The 23,199-nt window shown below is 41.7% G+C and overlaps 1 protein-coding gene across 1 annotated transcript in view; it reads left to right on the top strand.

Annotated features, from left to right (window-relative positions):
* Window positions 1-265: 265 nt before the first annotated feature.
* The window catches only part of EGFL6 (EGF like domain multiple 6), a gene marked incomplete at its 5' end in the record, with an annotated part of 44,148 nt that continues 21,214 nt past the window's right edge, over window positions 266-23,199 (top strand). Inside the window, 7 exons of the mRNA XM_082333747.1 lie at window positions 266-333; window positions 6,825-6,937; window positions 9,070-9,162; window positions 12,025-12,144; window positions 15,274-15,393; window positions 19,161-19,295; window positions 21,035-21,157. Coding sequence (XP_082189873.1) covers window positions 266-333; window positions 6,825-6,937; window positions 9,070-9,162; window positions 12,025-12,144; window positions 15,274-15,393; window positions 19,161-19,295; window positions 21,035-21,157 — 772 coding nt within the window. The remainder of the gene's footprint in view (window positions 334-6,824; window positions 6,938-9,069; window positions 9,163-12,024; window positions 12,145-15,273; window positions 15,394-19,160; window positions 19,296-21,034; window positions 21,158-23,199) is intronic.

The raw sequence follows: 23,199 nt of genomic DNA on the forward strand, positions 1-23,199 counted from the left end.
GTGCCCCGGCTGGGGCCACCCCAGCTCCCCCTCTCCCCCGCCGCCCCGGGCCCGGCGGAGCCGCTGCCCCGCCCGGGGGTCGCTGCCCGCCCCGTCCCGGCCGTGTGGGACGCGCCCGGCGAGCGCGGCCGGAGGCGGGCCCGCCCCGCCCCGCCAGGTTTATCAGCCCCGTCCCGCCGCCCGCCGAGCCTCCCGCCCCGCCGCCGGGCCCGCCAGCCGCCGCCTCACCGCCGCGGGGCCCGGGCCGCCTCCCCGCGGCCGGGCGATGGTGCCGGCGCCCGGGGTCGCCCTCCTCGCCGCCCTCCTCGCCGCCGGGCTGGCCGCCGCGGGCAGGTGAGCGGGGCCGGCGAGGGGGCGAGGTGGTCGGGAGGGGCCCGGGGCGCGCTGCCCCCCCGCTCCGCGGGAGCGCCCCGTGGGGTCCGGGCGGGACGGGGCCGGGGCGGGTGCTCGGCCGGCGGCTCGGCGGGGGGCCGGGCCGGGGCAGGCGGCTGCCTGCGCTCCCTGCTGTGCTCGCCCGCTGGTGCGGGTGTAAGCGAGTGCCTCCCTCCTCCACGCGTGTCCGCGGGGCTGGGCAGGTCCCCGGGGCCGCGCTGCGCAGCCCCAGGCCGCCTCGGGTAGGGCCGGGCAGGAGCCGGTACCGCGGCCCCCGGCTCCGCGGGGCTGAACGCCGTTCGCGGAGCGGCGGAGGCTTTCTGGCCGCTCTCCCGCAGGGAATCGCACCAAAGCCCTGGGGCTTTTTTTCCTCTGGGAAAAACGATAACTTCAGTGCGCCGGTGGAGGTCCAAGCGATGAGAGCAGCTGCACCGCCTGTGGCAAGGTGTGCGCTGCTCGAGTCTTTGGTTTGCCTGCACGGACAGAGGCTTTCCATCAGCCTGCCCTGGCAGCTCTTGTGTTCCGCAGAGGCAGGCGCACTCCAGAAACAGAATGAGATTTTGGGAGAGGATAAATAAAAATGTTTACTCCAGCTTAAGCCATTCCAGCGTTCCCCCTCCCCGTTCTCCAGGAGCAAATAAAAGGCCGTAAGTGCTGCAGCAAGGGAGTAGCTAGTAAAGGGAGAATTCACAGCAACTGGGGATGAAGCCTTCAAGATGTCCTGTGGTTTATTTGTTTAGTACCAGATTTGTGAATGGGAACGTTTGTGATCAACAAGTGGCAGCACGCTGTTCCAGCGCACACAGGGCTATGGAGCGGTCAGCTCCTCAGGACCTGGAAGTTTATAAACTCCAGACCTGCTGTTATAGAAAACACATTTGCTCTCAAAGCAGAGCTCCGTTTAAATGCTCATGTTAGTAATTTCTTGATGTTGTGTATTTGCATTTCAAACACTTTGAAAGGTGTCAAAACACAAAATAAGAGCATTATCTCCTTCCAGAAGAAAGTATGCCCTGGAGTTAGCTGAAGCAAAAAGGGTTGTGTTTGGTAAAAATGATGTTATTTGACAGTAAGTCATGAAACCTACAACCTACCTAAGACTGATTTCTCTACAGCCTGTCTTGTCCAAATTGATGTCGGATGATGGTGGTGGCATCTCTCTTTTCTATCAAGATTGTCATTCTGCCTTTTCCATTGGGAGGAAGGGGAAAGACGAGATTTTCAAATATCCTGATGGAAGTCTTGGATGATAAGGGATACTAATTTAAGAGGACAAAGAAATCCTATTGACTCTGAATACCTAGGAAGAAGGAACAGGAAATAGTAAAAATTAGAATCAGTTTGAAAAAAATGAATTAATTATGATTATTTTTGTGTCCTAGACGTGTAGCTTTCATGCCTGGACTTTTATCTTTTCTGCTCTGAGCACTGCCTTTAAGGAGTTTGGTGGGCACATGAAGCCTTAAAGGAACTTCTGCAAGCCCAAGCTAAACTTCATTTGGTGTTTTGGGAGGGAGTGGCAGTGAAGCAGGACTGTTGTCACGTTGAGTACCCGGAACTGGCTGAAGGGATATCTAAGACACAGTTATTAAAAGATAATGGGTGGCACTTTTATGGTTTTACTTAATACAATTATAGGTTAACTTTTTTCCTAGAAGGAAGTCGCCTTTCAAATAAACTTTGGTAAAACCAAACAAAAAACCCCAAAACCAGCCAACCACCACAACAAAAAACCCCTATGCTTTTCTTTGGAAAAGTGTTCAAATATATCTCTGCATGACGTACAGTCATAACGGACTTTTAGCAATTTGAAAGAAATTCCTAAAATCTTGCTAAGTTGCAAGATACCATCTTTTTGTCCTTCTGAATATACCAGTTGATCAAAATTTTAGGTTTGGTCCTAGTTGTTTTGTTGCTAGGAACAATGTCCAGAATTTTTTAAGATGAAAATTGAAGAAAGGGATAATATCCTGTCTTGGAAGTTAACTGGAAGCTGCTAATAATGTAATTGAGACCTTCCCCCCCCCAACCCCCCCAGCAGCAGGCAGCTATTGTATGGGCAAGAGCTGACTAAAAGCGTCCTGTAGAGATCTTATGGAAACAAAGTGCTAAATCTATTCAGCAGCTGTGTCTTGAAGGAAAAAAAAAAAAAAGTAGTAAAAGCTCAAATGTTCCTTTCCAGAGGAAGCTTTAGTAAAAGACAGAATATTAATAGGACCTGAAAAAAAACCAACTGTATTAACTCAAACAATACCTGACTTCTGTTATCTACCTGCCTGGTTAAATCAGGCTTTTGAAGACTTGCTTGCTCATCCTCTGCGGTTGTTACTGTCACATAGCTCAGTTCAGACAGTGCTTACCCTGCTCGTGATCACTGGTCAGGAGAACATGACAAGTAACTCTTTTAACTGTTGTGATTTTTACTTCTTTTTATTTTAGCTGTTACTGGTAAAATGGCTGTTAATGAGGATTACAGTCCAGCACAGCTATCAGCCCGGTTATTGTATTTGAAATTTTTGGCTGCCCATTGGTATACAGAATTTTTAGTAGCTTGGATTTGGCCTAGGTCATAACTAATTTTGAGAAACTGATGCAATGTAAAACTGTTTTCTTATTTTGTAGAGTGAAACAACAAAAAAGGGGGGCGGGGGGTGGCGGGGGGAGTCTGTTGGATAAGCAAGTCCCAACATTCAGGTGTGCTTTGTTCCCCCTCTTTCACCAGTTTTCATAATATTTTCCTTTGCAGTTGTTTGCGTATTTAAACTTTTGGGGATATCAGTCCTACCCTATCAGCAGCCTAGCTCTGCTGGAAGATCTACACTAGCCACTTGATCAGTGGAGCAGGTGAACTTTCTGAACATGTTTTATTGTAAATACATAAGTTTTCTTTTTTAATATCAAATTAATTAAATCACTGCAAGAAGTCAAAGGTACTGTGTAGTAGTTTAAGGTCTGTCCTCACATCACACGCCCAGTTTCTTTTGTCTGCTGCTCATGCCACTGTAGGTATAGGTATACCTACCTGGTCCTGGCCAGCAGCTGAATGCTTTGCTCTGAATTGATCCGACTTCTTTTGGGATAGAATTAAAGATCTTCATATTACTCCAGAGAGGAACATTTTTTTTCAGCAGAAGCTGAATAAATGGGACATAACTTCATTCATGCTTATGTTCGTATCGTTACAGGCAACATTACATCTTTCTTAGTTTATGAAAGAGACTATGTATCTTAGGTAGGAATTGTTCTGGTTCTTCAACGCTCTTCAAGACTCTCCCCCCTCTTGTGGCTGTGTTCGTACTCTTTTATCCCCCTGAGAGCATTAATGGACAGTAGCACAAGAGCAAATGGATATAAAGTGGCCTTTCTCTTAACAAGCTCTTCTCACTTTTGTTTGGAGCCGCCTGACAGGCAGCTAGGAAGCAATCAGGTCCCCTCTCAGCTTTTGCTTTGCTCAGCTGAAGCCAAGTTCTCATCCTCTCTAAAACAGGTTTTTTGTTCTTCATAGCTTTTATCATCCTATATACCATATATCATTCATAGTTCTCCAGCATGGATGTTAAGAACTGTACACAACACAACCTGATATGGCAGCAGTAAAACTTCCCTGGAATTTTGACTGAAACGCCTGAGGGTCCCACCCATTTTATAATGGTGCTAGTGGCTCACAGGGATCTTGTGAGAGTAAATATGGACAGCTCGCTCTTTCTGTCACCTCAGCTAAGGAGGCCCTGGCTTATTGTAGAAGTTCTTGGTATTCATCTTGAATGTTCTTTGCTAAATGTCATCCTACTGGTGTCAGCAATGTCACAGCCACGTAAAATCGGTTACTTCTCTGCTGCCTGAGCACCCTGGATGGCTCAGTCTGACAGTTGTTACCTTTAGCACTAGCCCTGTCAGCTGCTGACTCTCAGAGGACAGACTTCTTCACTAGAAATGTGGAGACTGCTCTTGCCACTGACCTGCACAGTGATTTGACCTGCACAGTCTACCTTTTCTTGCCTTTTTTCTTCAGTCACATATTTAGACTGCAGGTTCTTCAAGGCCAGGCATTTTTTGCACACTGAGCAGACAGTGACAAGCACAGCAATCTCACTCAGGCCTCTAGGTACGCCTTGTGAAATCCTATCAGAATATCATACAGGGAGGGATCAGAAGCCTCCTGTGCCTCCAGTCTGCGTTACTTCTCCCCCAGTGTCCAGGAGGGTCCATGTGACATTCTCCCGGAAAGGATCTGCCTGCCTGGAAGGATCTCCTTGTTCTACATTTCTCTCCTTTGCACAAAATGCTGAACTCCTGAAAGCAATAGCTGAGCTGATGGCTGGTGGTTCTTCACAGGCCAGAGGGACTAACCTGGCAAAACTGGTTTTCCTCCCAGATTTTGGGATCCGGGTGGGCTCTCAGTGATCTAGTTGACCTTTCCCACTGCCGAAGGTAGGCTTTAACTTGGTGCTTGTTTTGGAAACCAGCACAAGTGAAAGACCTTGTCCAGGGTGGTATCTATAAAGTTCAGCTATGTTCATTTTATTTGCAGTTTTATGGAACATTTCCAAGTTTTAAGACAAGTTCGTACTGAAATCTTGTGAGATACTGTATACTTTGTAAAGATACTTTCATTATTTGATTTTTAAGTGAATTATTAAATAAAATGCTACTGAATGAGGTTGTCTTCCTGTGAAAATGAGCACCTTTTGGAAAGTAATGAGATCCTGCTTCCTCCAAGCTTTAGGCATTTTAACCTTCCAGGTAAGTCATAGCACTATCCAGCTGCATTCAAGGGGATTTTCCGGGATGTAAGCAGAATATATATTTACTATCCAGGTGGATTCAAGGGCCCTTTCTAGTATGCAAGCAGAAGATATGTTCTTTAACTTGTTTGCTTGCAAGTGATGTAAGCCAGCAGCATTTGGATGAACAAAATGGAAAATGATTCTTTTACTGTCTATAAATCCAGAGGCAGGGTACTGATTTCTCATAGATACACATAGAGGAGTCATAGCTGTTCAATATGCTTTTTCTCCTGTCTGAAGATGGGGTATATGTACTCCTGTAAACTGCATCACTGGGTTGATGGCAAAGGCTGGGTGACTTCAGAACAACTTATTCTAGCACTGAAGTCTTTTTACTTGCCAGGTGACGTGAGAACCATATCTTCATTCAGGGTATCTCAGATACATGAGCTTATGCATTTCCTCTGAGCTCCCTTCTCTTTCCAATGGTTCTGATACTAAAGAAAACTCTGAAGTAATGTTTTGTATCTTTGAAGCATATGCATATATTTATTTTACTAGTTTGCCTTAGTGATTTTTGCAGTAACTGTTCCAATATGAGTGCAACCTTACAGATAAGCACAGAAGGGTATGTGCAAAGCACTGCGGTAAGGTGGTAAAGTAATGCCTTTATTGTGCATCAGACTAAAAAATGCAAAAGTTCCTGGCCTGTTGACTTTTTTCCTTTTTTTTTTCTTCCCCCCCCACCATGGAATGTTTATGCCTGTATGTTGCCCCCCTCAATACCTTAGATGGCTTACTATGAAGCTCTCGCAGATAAGGTATTTTCTGTGTCAGAAACACCACTTTGGACTCTTTGAAGAAAGTGCATTTTAAATTATGGCCTGGAAAAAGCAGTGGGGAGAGAGGATTTTGGATAAAGAAGAGAAAAGAAGGCATGTGGTAACGGAGAACGTAACAGCAAGCAGAGGGAGAAGAGAACCGGAGTCGCAGCACCCATTGCAGCGTAGAGTAGGTCTAGAAGACTTATGCAGTTGTGGATTTCCATCAGGTTTATAATTTTGGCAACTAACGTTGCAGGTTTTCCAACTCTTGCAGCTGTTGATCTGCACAGTGACTTTGAACCCCCTGGGCTTATTGGCAGATTAAATTAATGTTAATTTGTGTGGTCAGGGAGTCCTGTGCAACCAGAATGCATGGGGCTGTCTGCACTTAGGCAATCAATTTGCACGTATGCAGTGGCTATGAGCCAGCAAGTCACTAGCTTTTATGGGTCTGCCTGATGTTCAGAAAACTGCTTTTCTGTGGAATCAGTATTTCATCATCCAAAGCAATAGCACTGTCAGGTATGGCATCGTATATCCAGTCCAGATTCTTCATGTGATGCAAGCTGGAGCAGCCCCATTGCCTTCACTGATACTAGAAAAGACTCATTCTAGCAGGGGACCTGGCTGTATTTTTTGCCTTTGCCATGTTTCTCATTAGGAAGGATTTGTGTTGCACAGTTAATTTATTGCAGGTGAAACATTCCCATCTCCCCTGTTTCGCCAGACGAATGCAACTTTGCATTCCTGTCTAGGAACACTGTCGAATGCCCCAAGGTTTGGTGAAATGAAAATGCCTGACAGTGGATAAAACATGAGGGAAATGTTCAAAGGAGTATATGGAGCAATGGATTAAAGTGTGTGTGCCTGCTGGAGCTAGTGTTTATCCTTCTTCCCACAGCTCGAGAGCTCGTGGGCAGCTGGTGACTGTGAGCCAGCCTGGGGTGTGTCGGTATGGTTCTAGGTTGGATTGCTGTTATGGCTGGAAAAAGAACAACAAGGGCCACTGCGAAGGTAACATTAACACTTTATGCTTGTTTCCTTTCCATGGCTGTGTACTCCGTACTAATAAAGGGACTTCATATATGTCTGCCAGAAGTTACAGAAAAAAAACTGAGGAGGAGTGAAATCTCTTAACCCTGTGAGAGAGTGAATAAAACATGTTTGAAAGACCATCTCCTCAAAAAAGCAGAGCTTTGGGTAAATAACACCAAACAATAAAATATGTATTAAAACATTCTTAGGTCCAGAAGGGACCATCTGTTCTAACCTCCTGCACAGCCCTGGTCCATGCCTGTACTGCTACAGCTGTCAAGTAAGTGCCAAAAATGCGGTGTCTTCTAATACGGCCCTCTGAAGTGTTTTTTTTTTATGAATTGATATCCATTACCTTCAGAGTACACAGCCTCTGAGAACCAGGATGTTTTAACTTTCTAAATATATAAATAAAACTCAAGCAGTAAGTGCACCTGACTTGAGCTTGGGTAGCCCGCCAGTGTTCTGGTCTGTGGATTATTGGCTTAATGAAGAGTCGATGACTCCTATGAAATTTCAAATTTGTTAAGGGTCTTCAGATCCCAAGGAGAAGGTGATGTGCAATCTCTCTCTGGCTGTACTTGGGCAAAACACAACAAAGTCATAAAATATATGTTTTGGGAATCTTTCTCAGATGTTGCACCTGTTGTCCCAGAGAGTTTGGCATTGTACGTCTGGTGAATTTGAGTAGACGCTTAGGGTTATTCAGTGTTGAAAATCAACAAACTGATGTCTAAAAGGGAAAGATGCAAAAAGTCTCTGCTCTGTATATATAGCATGATGGTTTAAAAATGGATGAATACCTTTATTAATATTTATTAGGTGTTTAATAGCACCTTAGATTTGATGCAGATGAATACCTTGAGGGACAACTGGCAAATGTAACTTCGATCAGCCAGTGGAGTAAGTTGTCTTGTTGTAAAGCAATAGGGTGCTTTATGAGTAAAATTCAGTTTTCATAAACTTTTAACATTCTTCTTTGACGGATTTCTTTAAGCCAGCTATAATGTAATTCTGCATTGTAAATCAGATGCAGTGGTGTTCTCTGCTTCAGTGTTAATACTCAGCTGGTCTCACACTATGCCATGTTGCATTCAGGGATGGGGCAGTGTTGAAATATGCCTTAATCTGCAGAGCTAGTACATCTGAATGAATCTTTAAATGTAAGGAAGATACTTGAATTCAGCAGCATGAATTTTAGTTAAGAATTTTACGATATAGTAACTAACACTGTGACTTTCCTAGTTCCTGTTGTTTGGATAGCAGCTGAATTACACAAGGTAGCGAGATGCACATCCTGGTGCATACTCTTTTGCTGTTTTTCCAGAGCTAGTCCTGATTTAAATGCATGTTTGGTTTGCTTTTCCTGAATAACCCTCATGTTGACAATCACATTGACTTTAGGAGCCTTAAGCCTTATAAAAGCCAACATTTAATTTCTGACTAATGATCCAGAGGGCTGAAAGTTAGAAAATTTTTACTTTTTGATGCATCCAGGCTAAGCACAGCCCTCTCAAGTCATTGTAAACCTGATGCAATTATACATATTGGGATGTGTGGTAAAGATAGTTGCCTGATCATTTGACGGATGTGCTCTGGATGTTCCACCATGGGATGGGCATGTTCCTCAGCTGTAAGTGAGGAGGTCCAAGAGTGGAAAACTGCTGTAGGGTAATGTATCTCCTGTGGCTGCAGGAGTGCTCTTGCCTCTTTCCTACTCCAGATGCCAAGTGTGGCAAGTCAAGCTGCTGGCTAGCTGCTTCTCACATAGGCTTCTTAAAAATAGGAAAAGGGCAAGAGTACAAACCTAAATGTGAATCGTAAGCATGGCCGAAAAAACATGAAGGAGAGAGCTAAAAGCAGCCCTTTCTTTTCCAGGTCTTTACAACCCTGGAATAGCACATGCTTGTGTAATCCATGCTAGGGTCACTTTTTTCCAGCAGAAATAAAGTGCTGATCAGTAGCTACCATGCCCAAATTGGAGGGAGAGGTATGGAGGATGTTGAACTTGTGCAACAAGTTTTTAAGCAACTAAGCAGGCCAAAAGTTCTCAAATAGAGTATTTCTAACTTTTTCTTTTTCTCTCTTCTTTCTCTGCCTGACTCCCCCAGCTATCTGTGGACATGGCTGCAAGTATGGCGAGTGCATGGGACCAAACAAATGCAAATGTTTCCCTGGATTTACAGGGAAAACCTGTAATCAAGGTTTGTGCACATGGGGATATTACTCCAGAAAGCAGACTATTGACGTTCTGTCTCCTTATCTTGTAATAAGGATTGTGTCACCTACCAAAATAGTAAAGCAAGATATTTTCTTATGTACATAGAAGAGCTTAGAGTTTAAGGCTCTTGCATCTCCAGCATCCCAGACAAGCTCTAAGCCTCCCTCAGCATACAGAAGTTTGAACCTATATCGTGTATCTCCTGCAGGCTGATGATAGGGGCAAACCGTCATATTTCTAGCCAGAAGATTAAGGCATGGAGAGATTATACAGGAAATTATTAGAAGAGCCAGAAGTCAAATACAGAACCCATGTTACTTTCTTAACTAACCTTCTCATCAGAAAGACATGCAATTATAGGCTAGACGTGTAATTTCTCAAGCTTCCTGGGGCAATGCCATCTGTTTGCATATGCTGAGTGGTATTTTTGAGAACACAGACTTTGGAGTCTTTAGGATTGCATATTCAGAAACTTTGAATGCGCCACCTTCCCTCCATAAACTTGCAGTTAGACATTGAAATATTTCAGCTAACACATTGGTGACAAGTCATATATTGGAACAGGAAAAAAAAGCTGAGACCCCTGTGTTGGATCAGATGAAGGGAGCAGGTCACCGTGCATGGAGCCAGGCCATCCTATTGCAGTGCAGATGAGTGAACTGCAGGTGTGTGAGGGAAGCAGGACATAAAGGCCACACGAATGGATGGGTCTATCCTTGCCACCCTCCTAAGTACCTGCAGCCTTTGCTTGAAAATGTTGCATTGACATACTAAACACACTCACATTTTTCAAAGTCAAAACAACCCATGTATTACACAACATCTTTCAAGCAATATGCTATAAAGCTATATTGTTAAGTATTTTAGAAAACTCCATCTTTTTTACTTTTGGTGTTGCTTTCAGGGAAGTAAGTCAATTCCTCAGTACCACTAGAGAGGAAAGTGAAACAGCAGCCATGGTTGTATGTAATAGATATGTAGGTATCACTTTTACAGCTTCTGCCTCTAAACCCAGAAGTTTAACCTCAGAAATTATTTGGCAGCTTAAATATTACCAAAAGGCAACAGAGAAGTCCTCAGCTTTTAGGTGTTTTTTGTGCAGTACCTCCAGCTGGGTTTGATACGCCCTCCGTACGCAAGCAGATCACTTCTGCGCACTTGTAGCAGATTCAGAGTCTGAGGCTTGGTGGAAGCACCGCACAGACCTACATGTGCAAATTGCCTGTTGGCTCCCGGGGCTGTTTTACCTTCTGAAGCATGGCCAGGAATTTTTTAGTAAAGTGGTGGCTGGCACAGCCCAGAAATATCCTGAAGCTATTGCAATAGTATAGCCATATAGGTGGTCATGTTCCAGCAGCCAGGAATGCTCAGAGCCACTTCTAGTTTAGAGGCAGATGTAGCCTTGGTCTGTCCTTACAGCAGAATGCCCTGCTGAGCAAGCTTAACAAGAGCTAACTGAAATAACAGAGATAAGGGGACTGTATTAGTCCCCCACTGAGTCTGAGCTAAATTAGCCTTATCTCCATAGGTTCTCTTTTAGAGCTGCGTATGCTATCTGTGCATTACTGTGCATTGTGCAAGATAGGTGCAGCTAAGCACTTTCAAAAATGTATGGTCTAAGTGGAATAACCTTTGTTCCCCTCTAGTTTCTTTGTTATGAGAGTCTTTGTTATTTAGTGGAGCCACAGTAGCACAAAACTCCAGTGTGATTTGCAAGCTGATAGGTTTTCCTCTTTCAAACAAGACCCTACATTGAAATAATAGAATGCAACCCTGTTTTTCTTCCCTGGACTGAGCTGTAACAAACAGTTCTGCACATGTATAACCACCACAAAGGTTATGCTTTGAGTGGTCTGAAGATTTTTCTGTGGCCTGCAGGGTGCATAGACATGAGAACATATTATTCTCTCATTAGAAGTGGAGCTGCACAAGCTCAGTGCTTTGAGAGTTGCACCTTTATTGAAATTATATTATTGGTAATTTGTGCCATTAAACACATGTTGAATGGGCTGTGTATGCTGGTGCATTCTGTTCATGAATTCTATCTCTTTACTAATGAGGTTTCAAAATACAAGTGGGAGAGGTGTCAGTTCACACAAGTCACAAGCACAGATGTTGTCCCCTTGTCATAGGACCGATACCATTGTCAGATCTGCTCTGCCTATACCACACAAATTAAACTTCTTAGGATTCTAGTTTTCTCCCTGTGAAGGATAGCTATTGGGAATTAGAAATTAATTTAGTTTCTGCGAAGCCTTTTAAATCCTGGATTTTGAGGTTTTAGGATGCTCTTATTCTCAGGATTTTGAGATTTTTGAGATTTGTCCTTTTATTCTTAAAGTCACATAATTCTTATATATCGTATTTCATTTCTGCTACTGATAACCTTGGTGCTAATGTGTAGCTCAGAGAAAAACCCAAAATCTTTGTTTCACTTTATCTCAAGCTGATTTGTTGTTCTTAGTCTCATTTTGCCTTTCCAGTACGGAGGTCAACTGGAGGGCTAAAATCTCCAGCTAGAATCAGAGAAATCCAGAAAAATAACTCCCAGAAAAGAGACTAAATGCAATTCTCTCCTCACCCCTCCACCTCTTCTTAACAAGCTGCCAGATGTGGCCAGAGTTTGCATTAGTTTTTCAGGTGTAGAGGTCTGTGTATGTTAGTTTTGCTAGCAGTCTTTCGGCCAGATGGTCTCCTAAACTCTCATCTTGCAAGGGGCTGGCTCATTTTCAATCCAGGCGATTGTACTGTGGGGAGTTCAAGGCATTAGGCAATATTATCCGCCTCTATGTATGAATATATGTATATAAACCCAGCACTCACTTCATTCCAATGACTTCTGCAGATCTGAACGAATGTGGACTGAAACCACGTCCCTGTGAACACAGATGTATGAATACACATGGCAGCTACAAGTGCTATTGTCTCAACGGGTACATGCTTATGCCAGATGGCACATGTGCAAGTAAGTAATAGAGCTGATAGGACAGGCACACCAAAATCATCTAATCGCATTTAATCCCAGCAGATTTTCTTCTTGTGATGAGTGGATTTAGCTTATTCAGGATAGGGTCTTTGCCTCAGCTCTCTGGTACTGTCAGCAGCTGAAAGAGGCTTTCTGTTTGGCAGTATCTGGACAAGGCAGACTAGGTCATACTCGTATTTTGGTGTTTGGAGGAATTTTTGTCCTGCTAGAAGTAAAAGTCTTTGATAACGTTACTTCAGATGAAGGACAGCTAGTATAACCTTGGTGTATAGTCCTGCCAGTTCATCTGTTGAATAAGGATGAATGAATCTATCCAAGCAAAGCACCAATACAGACTACTTTTTACTGTGCTGAATTTCATGCCATTACTCCTTGCTTTACCTTGTGTGTTCCCCGACTCATTTATTTTCTCTGAGTGTTGATATGCTTCCCACACTTGCCGCCAGCTTCTTGCAAACATTTGTTCACTGAGCTAAGGCTTATCTAAACTGTATTTCTACCTATTTTCTTTGTCTTTAAGCCAGCAATGTAATGGAAAGTATTTTGCTTTCTTAGCCAACCTGATTTTTCAGACCTGAGGAGGCTTCTTATTTTTCAATGACACTGTTTTGTTTGTAGAAAATAGTTTGGGGTTTTTTTTTTTCTTCACCTGAGCTGTCCCATACAGGTATTTTGGCTTTGAATTTCACAAAACCCTAGGTAACACGGTGACAACACTTTGTGGAGTCCACGGGACTGAAGCAGATACATCAGTTGGACAAGGAAGCTAGCTGGTCTCAGCCGTGGAACAATCTGCTTGAGAGGTCTGTCCTAAAGCAATGGACCTAGCTGTACGGGATGCAGCGCAACCTTTCCCATGGATATGACAAAGAACCATAAACTCTTGATCTCCCAACCTTGGAGACAACCATTCAGCAGGCAGGGTGTTCATCTGGCAAGTTTGCTGTATGTTTTGGGATAACTGGAAAAATACTCAGCTTTAGCAAACGCTCACAGGAGTGCAGGGTCTGCAGCTCTGGGGCAGGCAGAAAAGCCAGAGCTCCTACTCTCTCTTTTTGTGACAGGGAGATTGAAATTGCTGCGAAAGGTGCCTGGGGCCAGAGCTTTTGGAGGGTTTCCCTTCCCTGCAGCGCAGCTCATGGCTGTGCCTCTGCATTACTAATTATGGTGGGTATCACCGGTAGACAACAGCTGTGGGGCCCTGAGATCCCTGAGAAATGGATATGTATTCCTTCCGTTTCTTCCAAGATAATTTGTGTATCTGCTGACATCATACACCGAGCAGTTTTCAGTAAGGCCACTGTCTTATGGACAGCTGAAGTTGGCAGAAGCCAGAACTACAGTCAAAATAAACTATCTTTTGAGCTCAGCAGCAGCTTTGTCCCACCCATGCCTCACTCCTGCTCCTCTGAGCACAAACACTTGCTGCAGCCACACTGCTGAACTAAGAAAACTAGATCCAGGTTGTTACTAACTATTTCTGCTGGATTAGCTTTAACCAGTCTTAGTTCAGGACTGGTTTCCTGATTTAATAAACTCTGCATTTGTACCAAATTTGTACCAAATGCGCAGTTGCACCATCTCTTGCTTAAGCCAGCACAAAACGCTGAATTTCTCAGCAGCAGTAGTGGCCAGTGTCGAGTGCATGTGAAAAAATTGCCTGAGCAGCTGTGAGCCCTGGAGCTTGCATTTCACTTTGGCACATGGAAACATTATTTCTCAGTGGAACGCCAACAAACACTGATGCAGAATGAAACCAAATTTCTAGGGGGAAAAGCAGGTTTCCCATAGAAGGGAAGTCTTCATTCTTCACAGCTCTAGTCAAGAAGGCAAAAAGTGTTCATCCAGCTCGTGCTTTATTAACCAGCCCATCTGCCATCTTCCAGTTCCGAAGAGCATTTATTTTCTTAAGCAGAAGCTATGATTATGAAATGAAGTAATAAATTATTTACTCAAGTAGACATTGTTCTTGGTTAAGTCCACTAGTCTCCCATTTCACTTGATGCTAACTTAAGCTTGTACTCAGATGAAATGCTAGGTTATTTAACCAACTCTAGAATTCTCATCATTTTATTCAGGCAAACATTTTGAGCATAATGTTGCTCCTTTTGAATCAAATTCTCCATGATGTAAGTCTCCTTAGCAAGATGAAGTCCACCTAGTCTGAGCAGCCAGGCTTATCTGCAACCACACCAAGGGACTGTGGAGCTGGAAGAGGGATATCAGAAAAATGTGGCTTTGGGCCACAGAGGACCATTGCTTAAAATAGATAATAGGTTAGTACCTAACACAAAGTCACCTAAACTCTGCAGGAATTACTACACTAGATCTGATTAGCAGTTCAGCTAAGCCAGTGTTATGTCTAACCAAAGCCAGAATTAGGAGCTTCAAACAAAAGAGAAAGCGGACAATTACCAATTGCAGAAGAATAATGTTTAGGAAGTTTCTTTATTACCACTTAGGAAGTAGATAATGTGACAAAGTATTATGATTTACAGTCCATCTTTTTTTGCCTCTTACCTCCTGTATGTTCTCATTCATACACAAGTAAAATGCATTTGCAAATACAGTGAATTCTTGGCCTTTAGTAGCTATCACTTAGCCACAAAGTCTAAAGAAACCAGTCTAAGAAAAATAATTTTATCACAGATTAAAGAGATTAATTTTAAAAGCACACAGAACTAATATGCATTATATTTTATACTCAAATCAAATAAGATGGCTGTAGCTATATATGCACCTGCACACATCATTGTCTTTTCTATACACTTATTATACGCCGTTCTGAAAATGCTGTTTTCTTTTGCTTTGAGCAAGTTCTGTCTCTGAATCTAAAAGGCAGTGGTAAGAAGTCACAAAAATGGGAGCAGAGAAAAAGGGAAGAATAAGGAAAGAACAAAGTGAAGGAGAGGGGGAATTTAAGATCTATCTCATGGACTCCTGAATTGTATTACTAATGTGTTAATGTATAAACAGCTTGATTAATGGTGAATGGAGTTTTGTTGTTCTGATTAATTTTCTGCATTCATCCAGATCTAACTTAATTTTAAGTGTGTAATCCCAGACTAGATTTTTTTCTCTTTTTGTTATTTTAAAAACTGTTTTCAGGTTCTAGGACATGTGCCATGGTGAATTGCCAATATGGATGTGAAGAAGTCAAAGGGGAGGTACAATGTCTTTGTCCATCAGGTGGCCTTCAGTTGGGACCGAACGGAAGGACGTGCATTGGTATGGTTAGAGAACTCACTCTCACCTTCTTTCCTATGGGATCCCAAACAATTTAAGAGTCTGGGGAGAGGTTAATAAGCAGTTAGCTCTCCTCACTGGCTTGAATAATGCTTCTTGTTAGTCACAGTGTGATGTAAAGCTTGCATCCTTTTTTTTTAAAAACCGTTCTCATAATATTGGTCATGTAATTCTTCAGGCGAGTCCCATCCCCAACAAATAATTAAATGTTTTGACATAATTTGGAGTCATCAACAGATTCAGTTTCTCTCTGTTGCTCTGAGGTCTACAAAGTTTTGCCTGCAGGAAGCTGTCCTACTGACATAATGCATTATAGAACTTGGGGCTGGTGTTTGGATGGGTTTTTCTTTTATTGTGATAACCCACAATACAAGCTTCCAGATTTTGCTCCAGAAGCCTCAACATCACTTTACCTGGGGGTTTCCTGTGTGGTGAAGAAAGCATTACTTAGAACACTTGGTACTGTTCTGTGATACCATTTTATGTTGTCATCTGACAAAGCAGTGCTACAGCATTGCAATCCAATGCTGAAATGGTACCCATTTCAATACTGAAGCTAAATGAACTCCTTTAAAAACCCAATAGATGTGAAACAAACCCTCCAAAGCAAGGGACCACCCCAACAACTAGAGAAGAAGGGGCAGTGTAGTGCACGTCAGGGAGCAGAGGAGCGGGGCTGGGAGCCACGTCTGACCCCAGTGTCTGCAGGGCTGTGCCCTGATAAATCAGGTCCAGGGTCTGCCTGGGCATCTTTCCAAAAGCTGGCATATTCTTGTTGCTGTTCATCACAGACAAACCTGAAAGGCTCTGAAAGTGTTCATTTTTCAGACCAGATGCTCTTTGTTTTAAATTTAAGGGAAATACTGCTTTGTATGTACTTTATGCCATTTCATTTTAAAATAAGACTAGTAGCGGAGCTTCATATGGGAAAAAAACAAAAGAATTTTTGGTTCCAGATTTCTTCTTTACAATAGCTTTAGCTAAGTCTTAAAATGCAGGTTGTCCTTTTGAATCAATAAGTACATTTTCCTGTAAAATGCTATCTTGTAGCATTTGAACAATATCAATTAAAAAAAAAAAAATTCTCCAGAAGATGGCTTTTGTTTCCTTCTTTCCTATTTTCCCTCTTTCCCAGTGTAGCCTTTCTTTCCTAGTCTCACCTGCCTCTAAATGGGTAACACTCCTAGTCAACCTCAGGGAATGATATTTTGTGGTTTTTTAATCTTTGTTCCATCCAGGCAAGCATAGAAGATTGAAAATTGCAGCTAGGAAATATTTTATTTCCCAGAGCTGCCCAAAAGAGAATGAAAAATAGAGGATGGATGGAACTTCCTCCTTGAAGATATTCAAAAGCTGTTTTGACATGGTCCTGGGCAACTGTCTCTAGGTGTCCCTGCTTAAGCAGGGTGGTTGGACCAGATGAGCTCCAGATTTCCCTTCCAACCTCAACCATTCTGTGATTCTGTGAAAATTTTTTTTGCAAGAAGTGCTATTTACTAAAGTGCCTTTAGCAACGTACCCAATGACATTGATGATTTCACATATTTTTACATTCTTTCTGTCACAATAGTGCAAGTCCTCCAGATCATAAAGGGCAGCTTGGACATGATACCTTACAGACAAAGAAGAGTAACAGCAGCTAATCCATTTCTGATGCTGCTTACCAATATGTAGTGGTTGAATGATTTCTACAGCTTAAAGAATGTTTTAGATGTTGAGAGGTTTAACATTCAAGCATAAAAAATGAATTGGAGCTGCAATGGCCAAAACAATATTATACTTCACGTTTCAAACAAAAGATTAAATAAATGCATCAACCAAAAGACACTGCTGTGTAGAAGGATAGTTACTGTATAGATTATTCTCCTTAACACACAGCTGTAATATCAAGTCACATATGAAGGCTGTATGGCCTGGGACTACTTAGTCACTTTTAGGAGCAATCAGATAAACCCGTATGGATACTTGGCTCAACTTCCAAACTATAAACACTCCAACATGAGAATGCTATTTCTTTCTTTCAAATGAAATGAGTTTGTAATTGGAAATGACCTGCTTTGAGTAATCAGCAAGGCTTTCGGACTACTACCAGTCACAGTTAACAAGTTTAAATTATTTAAGAGCTATTTGAAGGTGAACATCGTAGACATATGTACTTAAATACAATAGACAAGATGAGTGGTTCTCTTAAATCTCTTATTGAATTATTCAGGCAACTCTTTTTATTCTTTTCTATTGGGTTCATTTGTATTTACCTTGCCTGCTCAAATGGATTTGGAAGAATGCTGATACATAGGATAGAAGGTAAAATAGACAAAAAGGTATGTCCAGTGGTTGGAAATATCAGACCCCTTCTTTCTGCGAAACTTGTGGTATGTCACTGTTTTTCTGTCACCAGTTCTCCCTCTATAAAATGAGAGAAATAGTAACATCATGCCATATAGCATAACGCTTAATAGATTAAAAGATACTCTGATACTCTAGTCTTAGTCACAGAAACACTATAAACAGATAAACATTTGAAGATCCCTGCCTATTAGTCTTAGCTTAATCCTCCTAAGAAGCTGCATTATTCCTGGACCTGCAGAGCAGAAGAGCACATTAATATGTTTTACTTTTCCTCTTCAACATGTGCATAGGTGAAAAAAAAAATATCAATTATAGATTAAAAAAATTCAATTAACCTAAACCTGTTGTTTCTAAGAGTACAGTGAGTCTTCAGTGTTCACTGCAGACATAAACTTCACGCTAGGATTGAGTGCAGCCAGGCTTGTCCTTTAGCTTGTGACAGACCCTGGTCCTGGCAGAGAACTGAGAACCTGGAGAGGCCTGGGAATGCCCTGGAGGCTAGGGAACAGAGACCATCATCAGAAAAGTGTAGCATGGGCAGAAAGAGGGATTTTTTGACTACAGGTTTGTTTAAATATTTTTCTGTTGTTGTCCACTTTCCCTTGATCAAATAAGCACTGTAAAAGAATGGTAGAGATGATAAAAAGACAGCAGTTCTAAGGTGTGAAGGCCAGCAGCGTGGCACGATGAATTACATGCAAAGTCACTGCTATGTGCTGAAATGTGGTAGGGAAGGACAAATGCCAAATATCATAATCGACACTATTTTAAATTTGACATTACAACAAAACAAATCAAATTAGCAACATTTAATTGCAGTGGTTGTTGAATAATGTTCTTAAGCTCCTCCCATACCACGCCTCCTCCTTCTCTCTCCAAAACATCTCTCCCTGTCATCTGCCTTGCTTGGCAGGCCACTCGCAGTCTGGAAACTCTCTCCCCGTTGTATCTTGACTTAGCCCAGCAAGGGGAGGTGCAGAGATTCAGCAGAAAGAGCTGCTGCTGCTCTCGGTTTCCTCTTTCTGAGGCTTTCTCTTAAACTATTCTCTGACATTTCCTTTCTCAGAGAAATAATGGAATTTGTGGAGTTCCTCCTGACCCTGCTCCATGACCTTAGGGTACATCATTGTCCCCAGTGAGGACAATCACCGCTGCCAGTTACCGTTTCTTTTGCGGTGCCAGGTCTCTGGCAAAATCTTCCATAAAGTTAGTTCACATTTTGCTGCTTCATTCATATTACCGCATGCAAAGGCCATCCCCAAGTATGAAATTATTGGACTTTTTTATTAAACAACTTGTGATAGCCAAGACCAAACCATTCCTGTGCAAATCCCAAGTAGTTCTTGCTTTCCTGGTTTGCTTTCTCATGGATCTGACCAGCATCCCTTCTTCTGCTCTAGACGTTGATGAATGCTCCACTGGCAAAGCTGTCTGCTCTTACAACCGCAGATGTGTCAACACATTTGGAAGCTACTACTGCAAGTGCCAGCTTGGTTATGAACTAAAATATGTCAGCAGCCGTTATGACTGTGTAGGTAAGATTTAGCCCATGAATTTTCCTTCTGCATTCTTTTTCGTTCCCACACTGTGCATCTTTCCTGTCATTGCCTGAAGCATATTGGCCTAGTCTGGGGATACTGCTTCAGAAATGGATAAAAGATGTCACTAAGAATATTCTTGGTGACACTTTGGATTTTTCTCTGGGTTTTCTCTGTGGCCTTACGAAAAACCTAATCACTGGCACTTGCAAATTAAATTGCCTCATTGTACCAAGCCAAGATGTGCAAGGGCTTCTGGTACATTAGCAACAATTGACTACAAAGAAATGCTACTTCTGGTACAGGTTTCTTTCAAGAGCCATTTTTTGTCCTCTTGGCTTTCAACCTGTGATGAACAAGCAGTCCCACAATCTTTTTTTTTTCTTCTTTTGTGTCGTTAATGAGGAATGTGAATGAAGTGCCTTCATGACTGTAAAAACAGTTGTTTAGATGGACAGCACAGAACTTTAAAAAAAAAAGTATCAAAATAGTGGGTTTTAATTACTTTTCAGGTCTCTCTTGCATGCCTAAGTTTCTCCCAAACAAAAATAAATACAGGCAAAAAGTTATCTTGACATGCCCAGCTGTTAAAACAAATACCAAAACACCTTTATTACTGTTTCAATCCATTAGCTGAATGGTGGAAGAACAACAAAATATAAATTACTGCAGCAGGCACTGCAGCAGTATTGTTCAAGCAGTTGACTACATGAGGGCCTGGAAGGGTTGGAACTACTACAAGAACTGCATACAAAAGAGAATTCATAGGTTTTGTTTGTATTTGCTTGGTATTGGGAGTTAGGGGTGGGAGGGAGGTCATAAGGGAGGTTTTGGAGACTCAAGTTCGCATTTCCTGTTGTATGCAAACCCTGAGAGGCATAAAGTGGAAAAATTACTTTTTCATACAATATGTGTGCATGGGGCAGAAACTGGAGAGCTCTCAGTAGTGAGGCTTTTATCTGCAAACCTGAATCTCATCCTCAGACATACCACATTTGTGAGTCAGTCTTCTTGCTACTTGTCTCCTAGCTGACTTACATTATGAGACGACCTGTCAGCTGCTACAAATGAAGCAATCTGGGTAAAATGCAAGTGGTGCAAAAATTTGTGCAACTTGGCTCCCTCATGTGGGAGAAATCAGAAACATCTTTGTGATGCAGCAAAATAAGGGGAAAGGAGAACAAAATCAGTTACTCAATGCCTGTACATTTTGCTGTCAGTTGAACATAGTATTTTCTACTGAATTTTTCCTGATTATAGTTTTATCATACAGCATCATATGTATGCCGGAATGTTAGCGGCAGATAGAAGATCTTAACATCTTGGCATGCTCAGGGTTACTTTCCATTGCATTTCTTCCAGAGTGAATGAAAGAATGAGAAAGATTTGGTGAATTGTTTTTTAATTGATGTCACATGTTCTCTTGGTGCCTTTTGCTTTTTCTTAATAGAACAGTGTGTACAACCTGTAGTTTGAATCCTTTTCTCAGTCAGAAAATCACTATGTTCACTTTGTCTTCACTGGGATGCTCTACATTTTCCAGGGACGCATATGCCAGTAGTTCTGCAGTTGGAGCTGACGTTAGTGTGAATTCTTCTGCCTCCAATGGTCTTTGGACCGTCTTGGTTTAACACTAGTGATTACAATACCTGGAAACAGATGGCCGGCACAAACAGGCTGTCGTGAAGCTTGGGTTTCAACGCAGTTTTCACTAAAGCATTTATATCTCTTCCTAGATGTAAATGAATGTGTGACAAATACACACAGGTGTAACCTCCATGCAGAGTGCCTCAACACTGAAGGATCCTTCAAATGTACATGTAAACAGGGCTACCGAGGAAATGGATTTGATTGCGCTGGTGAGTACCACTGGATGTCAGGAATAGTGCTATATTGTTTTTCTCCAATAATTGATGGTTACAAGGCATTTTCTAGGAAAGATTGTGATGAACTGTGCTGCAATACCAACCAAGGCAAACCTCTCCACGAAATAACATATTTATTGTATGAGTCATTGCACAGTTGATGATACAAGTATTACTAGCTCAAATTCATTTTGCCTATGAGTCCTCAAGTCTCATAGTATCACTAGGAATTGCAAGTAGAACAGAGAAGAGAATTTGGCCTGAAGAAACAGAGAAAATAGCTTTAAAAAGTCTACTGTGTATTCTCCTCAAACTCCCACGGCTAGCCTCTTGAAGGGCTGTGCAGTCCCTTCCAGAAGAGTTTCAGGCTAACTTAGCAAAAAGTGAGAGAACGGAGGATGTATGATGATTATACTTCATGGTCACAGATGTTCTATGAGACTCTCTATTATTCATGTTCCTACTCCCATTATAATAGTAATTGAAACCTCCAGTATCGTATCAATATTGACACTTGCTGCATTTGGAATAGTGCTTTATCTGTATGATAGTTTATCAACCATTATCTTCTCTGCATTTAATATTAAATATATTCACTCAGTATGAGCACTGGTTTGAAATCAATGGTTCCAACTCCAAAGTCATTTGTACCCTTTGGATCTCAGGTATGAGTTATTTTACAATGTTCTATGTTTTTATACTTCAAGAATGTACTTAGTATCTAAAAATCATTAAGATCCCTGCCAGGGTCAACCCAAAACATCTGATGTCAATCAGGTTGTTTTATAGATTAAGAACTTGACAGTGCTATGCTAAAACTGTATGTATATATATATATATGTATGTGTGTGTATATGTATATATATGACATCTATGCATGCTGTTTCTCCTACCCTATAGTGGTGGAACTCATAAATATATATATATATATATATATATATAATCACTCCTCCAGGCTTAGAAGTTGTTTTATGAATTTATTCTTTATTTGAAGTATGGTGTTTTTGTTATAATCTCTCTTCTGCATTGTCATGCCTTTGGTGCCGCATTGAAACACAACTTTAAATGTTACATACTTTTTTTTTTAGTTATGCAAATGTAGCTTTTCGAGCCCAAAGTTGGTCTAAAAAATGGGATATTCCAGTGAAAAGCAGAGTAAGTTATAAACCCAGTGGAGAGTTTTCTACCTATTGTTATAAACTGAAATTATTGTTAGTGCCTATTACTGTATAATCTGGGCATGTTAACCTATGTTAAACCCAAAGCCAAAGCAACTCGATACATTAGTGGGGCTAAAACTATATTTTGGAAAATAGAAAAGCACAGAGATTTCTCCTAAGTTAAAATTTTGTTACGTTTCTACTTCCAGTGAAAAATGTTGAATTTTAACGAGAAAAACCTGACTGGTACTGAAAGGATTGCTTTGGACACCGATTGCCTCAGCAGAGCTGTGCAGAATTTTTTTTTATGCTCAAATTCAATGTTATGAACCAGTTTCCTTCCTCGACCACATCCCTTGTGATACGTCACTGCAGCTTACTGCAATGGCAGGATGCAATGGGGCTTGAGACCTGACTGAATATCAAAGCAAACTGACATGACACATCTTGATAGGGTTCTGTTAAAACAAAATGTACCACAGAAGAAATGTTAAACAAATAACACCTCTGAGCAAAAAGGTCTGGGGTTTTTTTGTTGTGTTGTTTTTTTTTTTTCTTTTTAATGAGAAGCTGAACATTTCAAAGGAAAATATCTTTTTGACCAAGTCTAAGTATAAAATATTCTTTCCTCAAGCAGAAACAATTCAACAGGAATGCTTGGTTAAATATGAACAAAGGAAATATTTTAGCTTGTGGAGAGGCTATGACATATTTTTTAATGTCTAGCCCTGTAAAAAAAATCAGTGCTGAAGATAAATGATTTCTATCTTCTCACTGGTTTTCTATTAAATTGTCAACTCTCTGCATACTTCCTCATGTCATATTTCCAATTACTGAAGTCCATTAGTTGTTTAGAAGAGGCAGGAGCTGTGCATT

This window comes from Platalea leucorodia (assembly GCF_965183815.1).
Source record: "Platalea leucorodia genome assembly, chromosome: 2".
NCBI classification, from domain to species: domain Eukaryota; kingdom Metazoa; phylum Chordata; class Aves; order Pelecaniformes; family Threskiornithidae; genus Platalea; species Platalea leucorodia.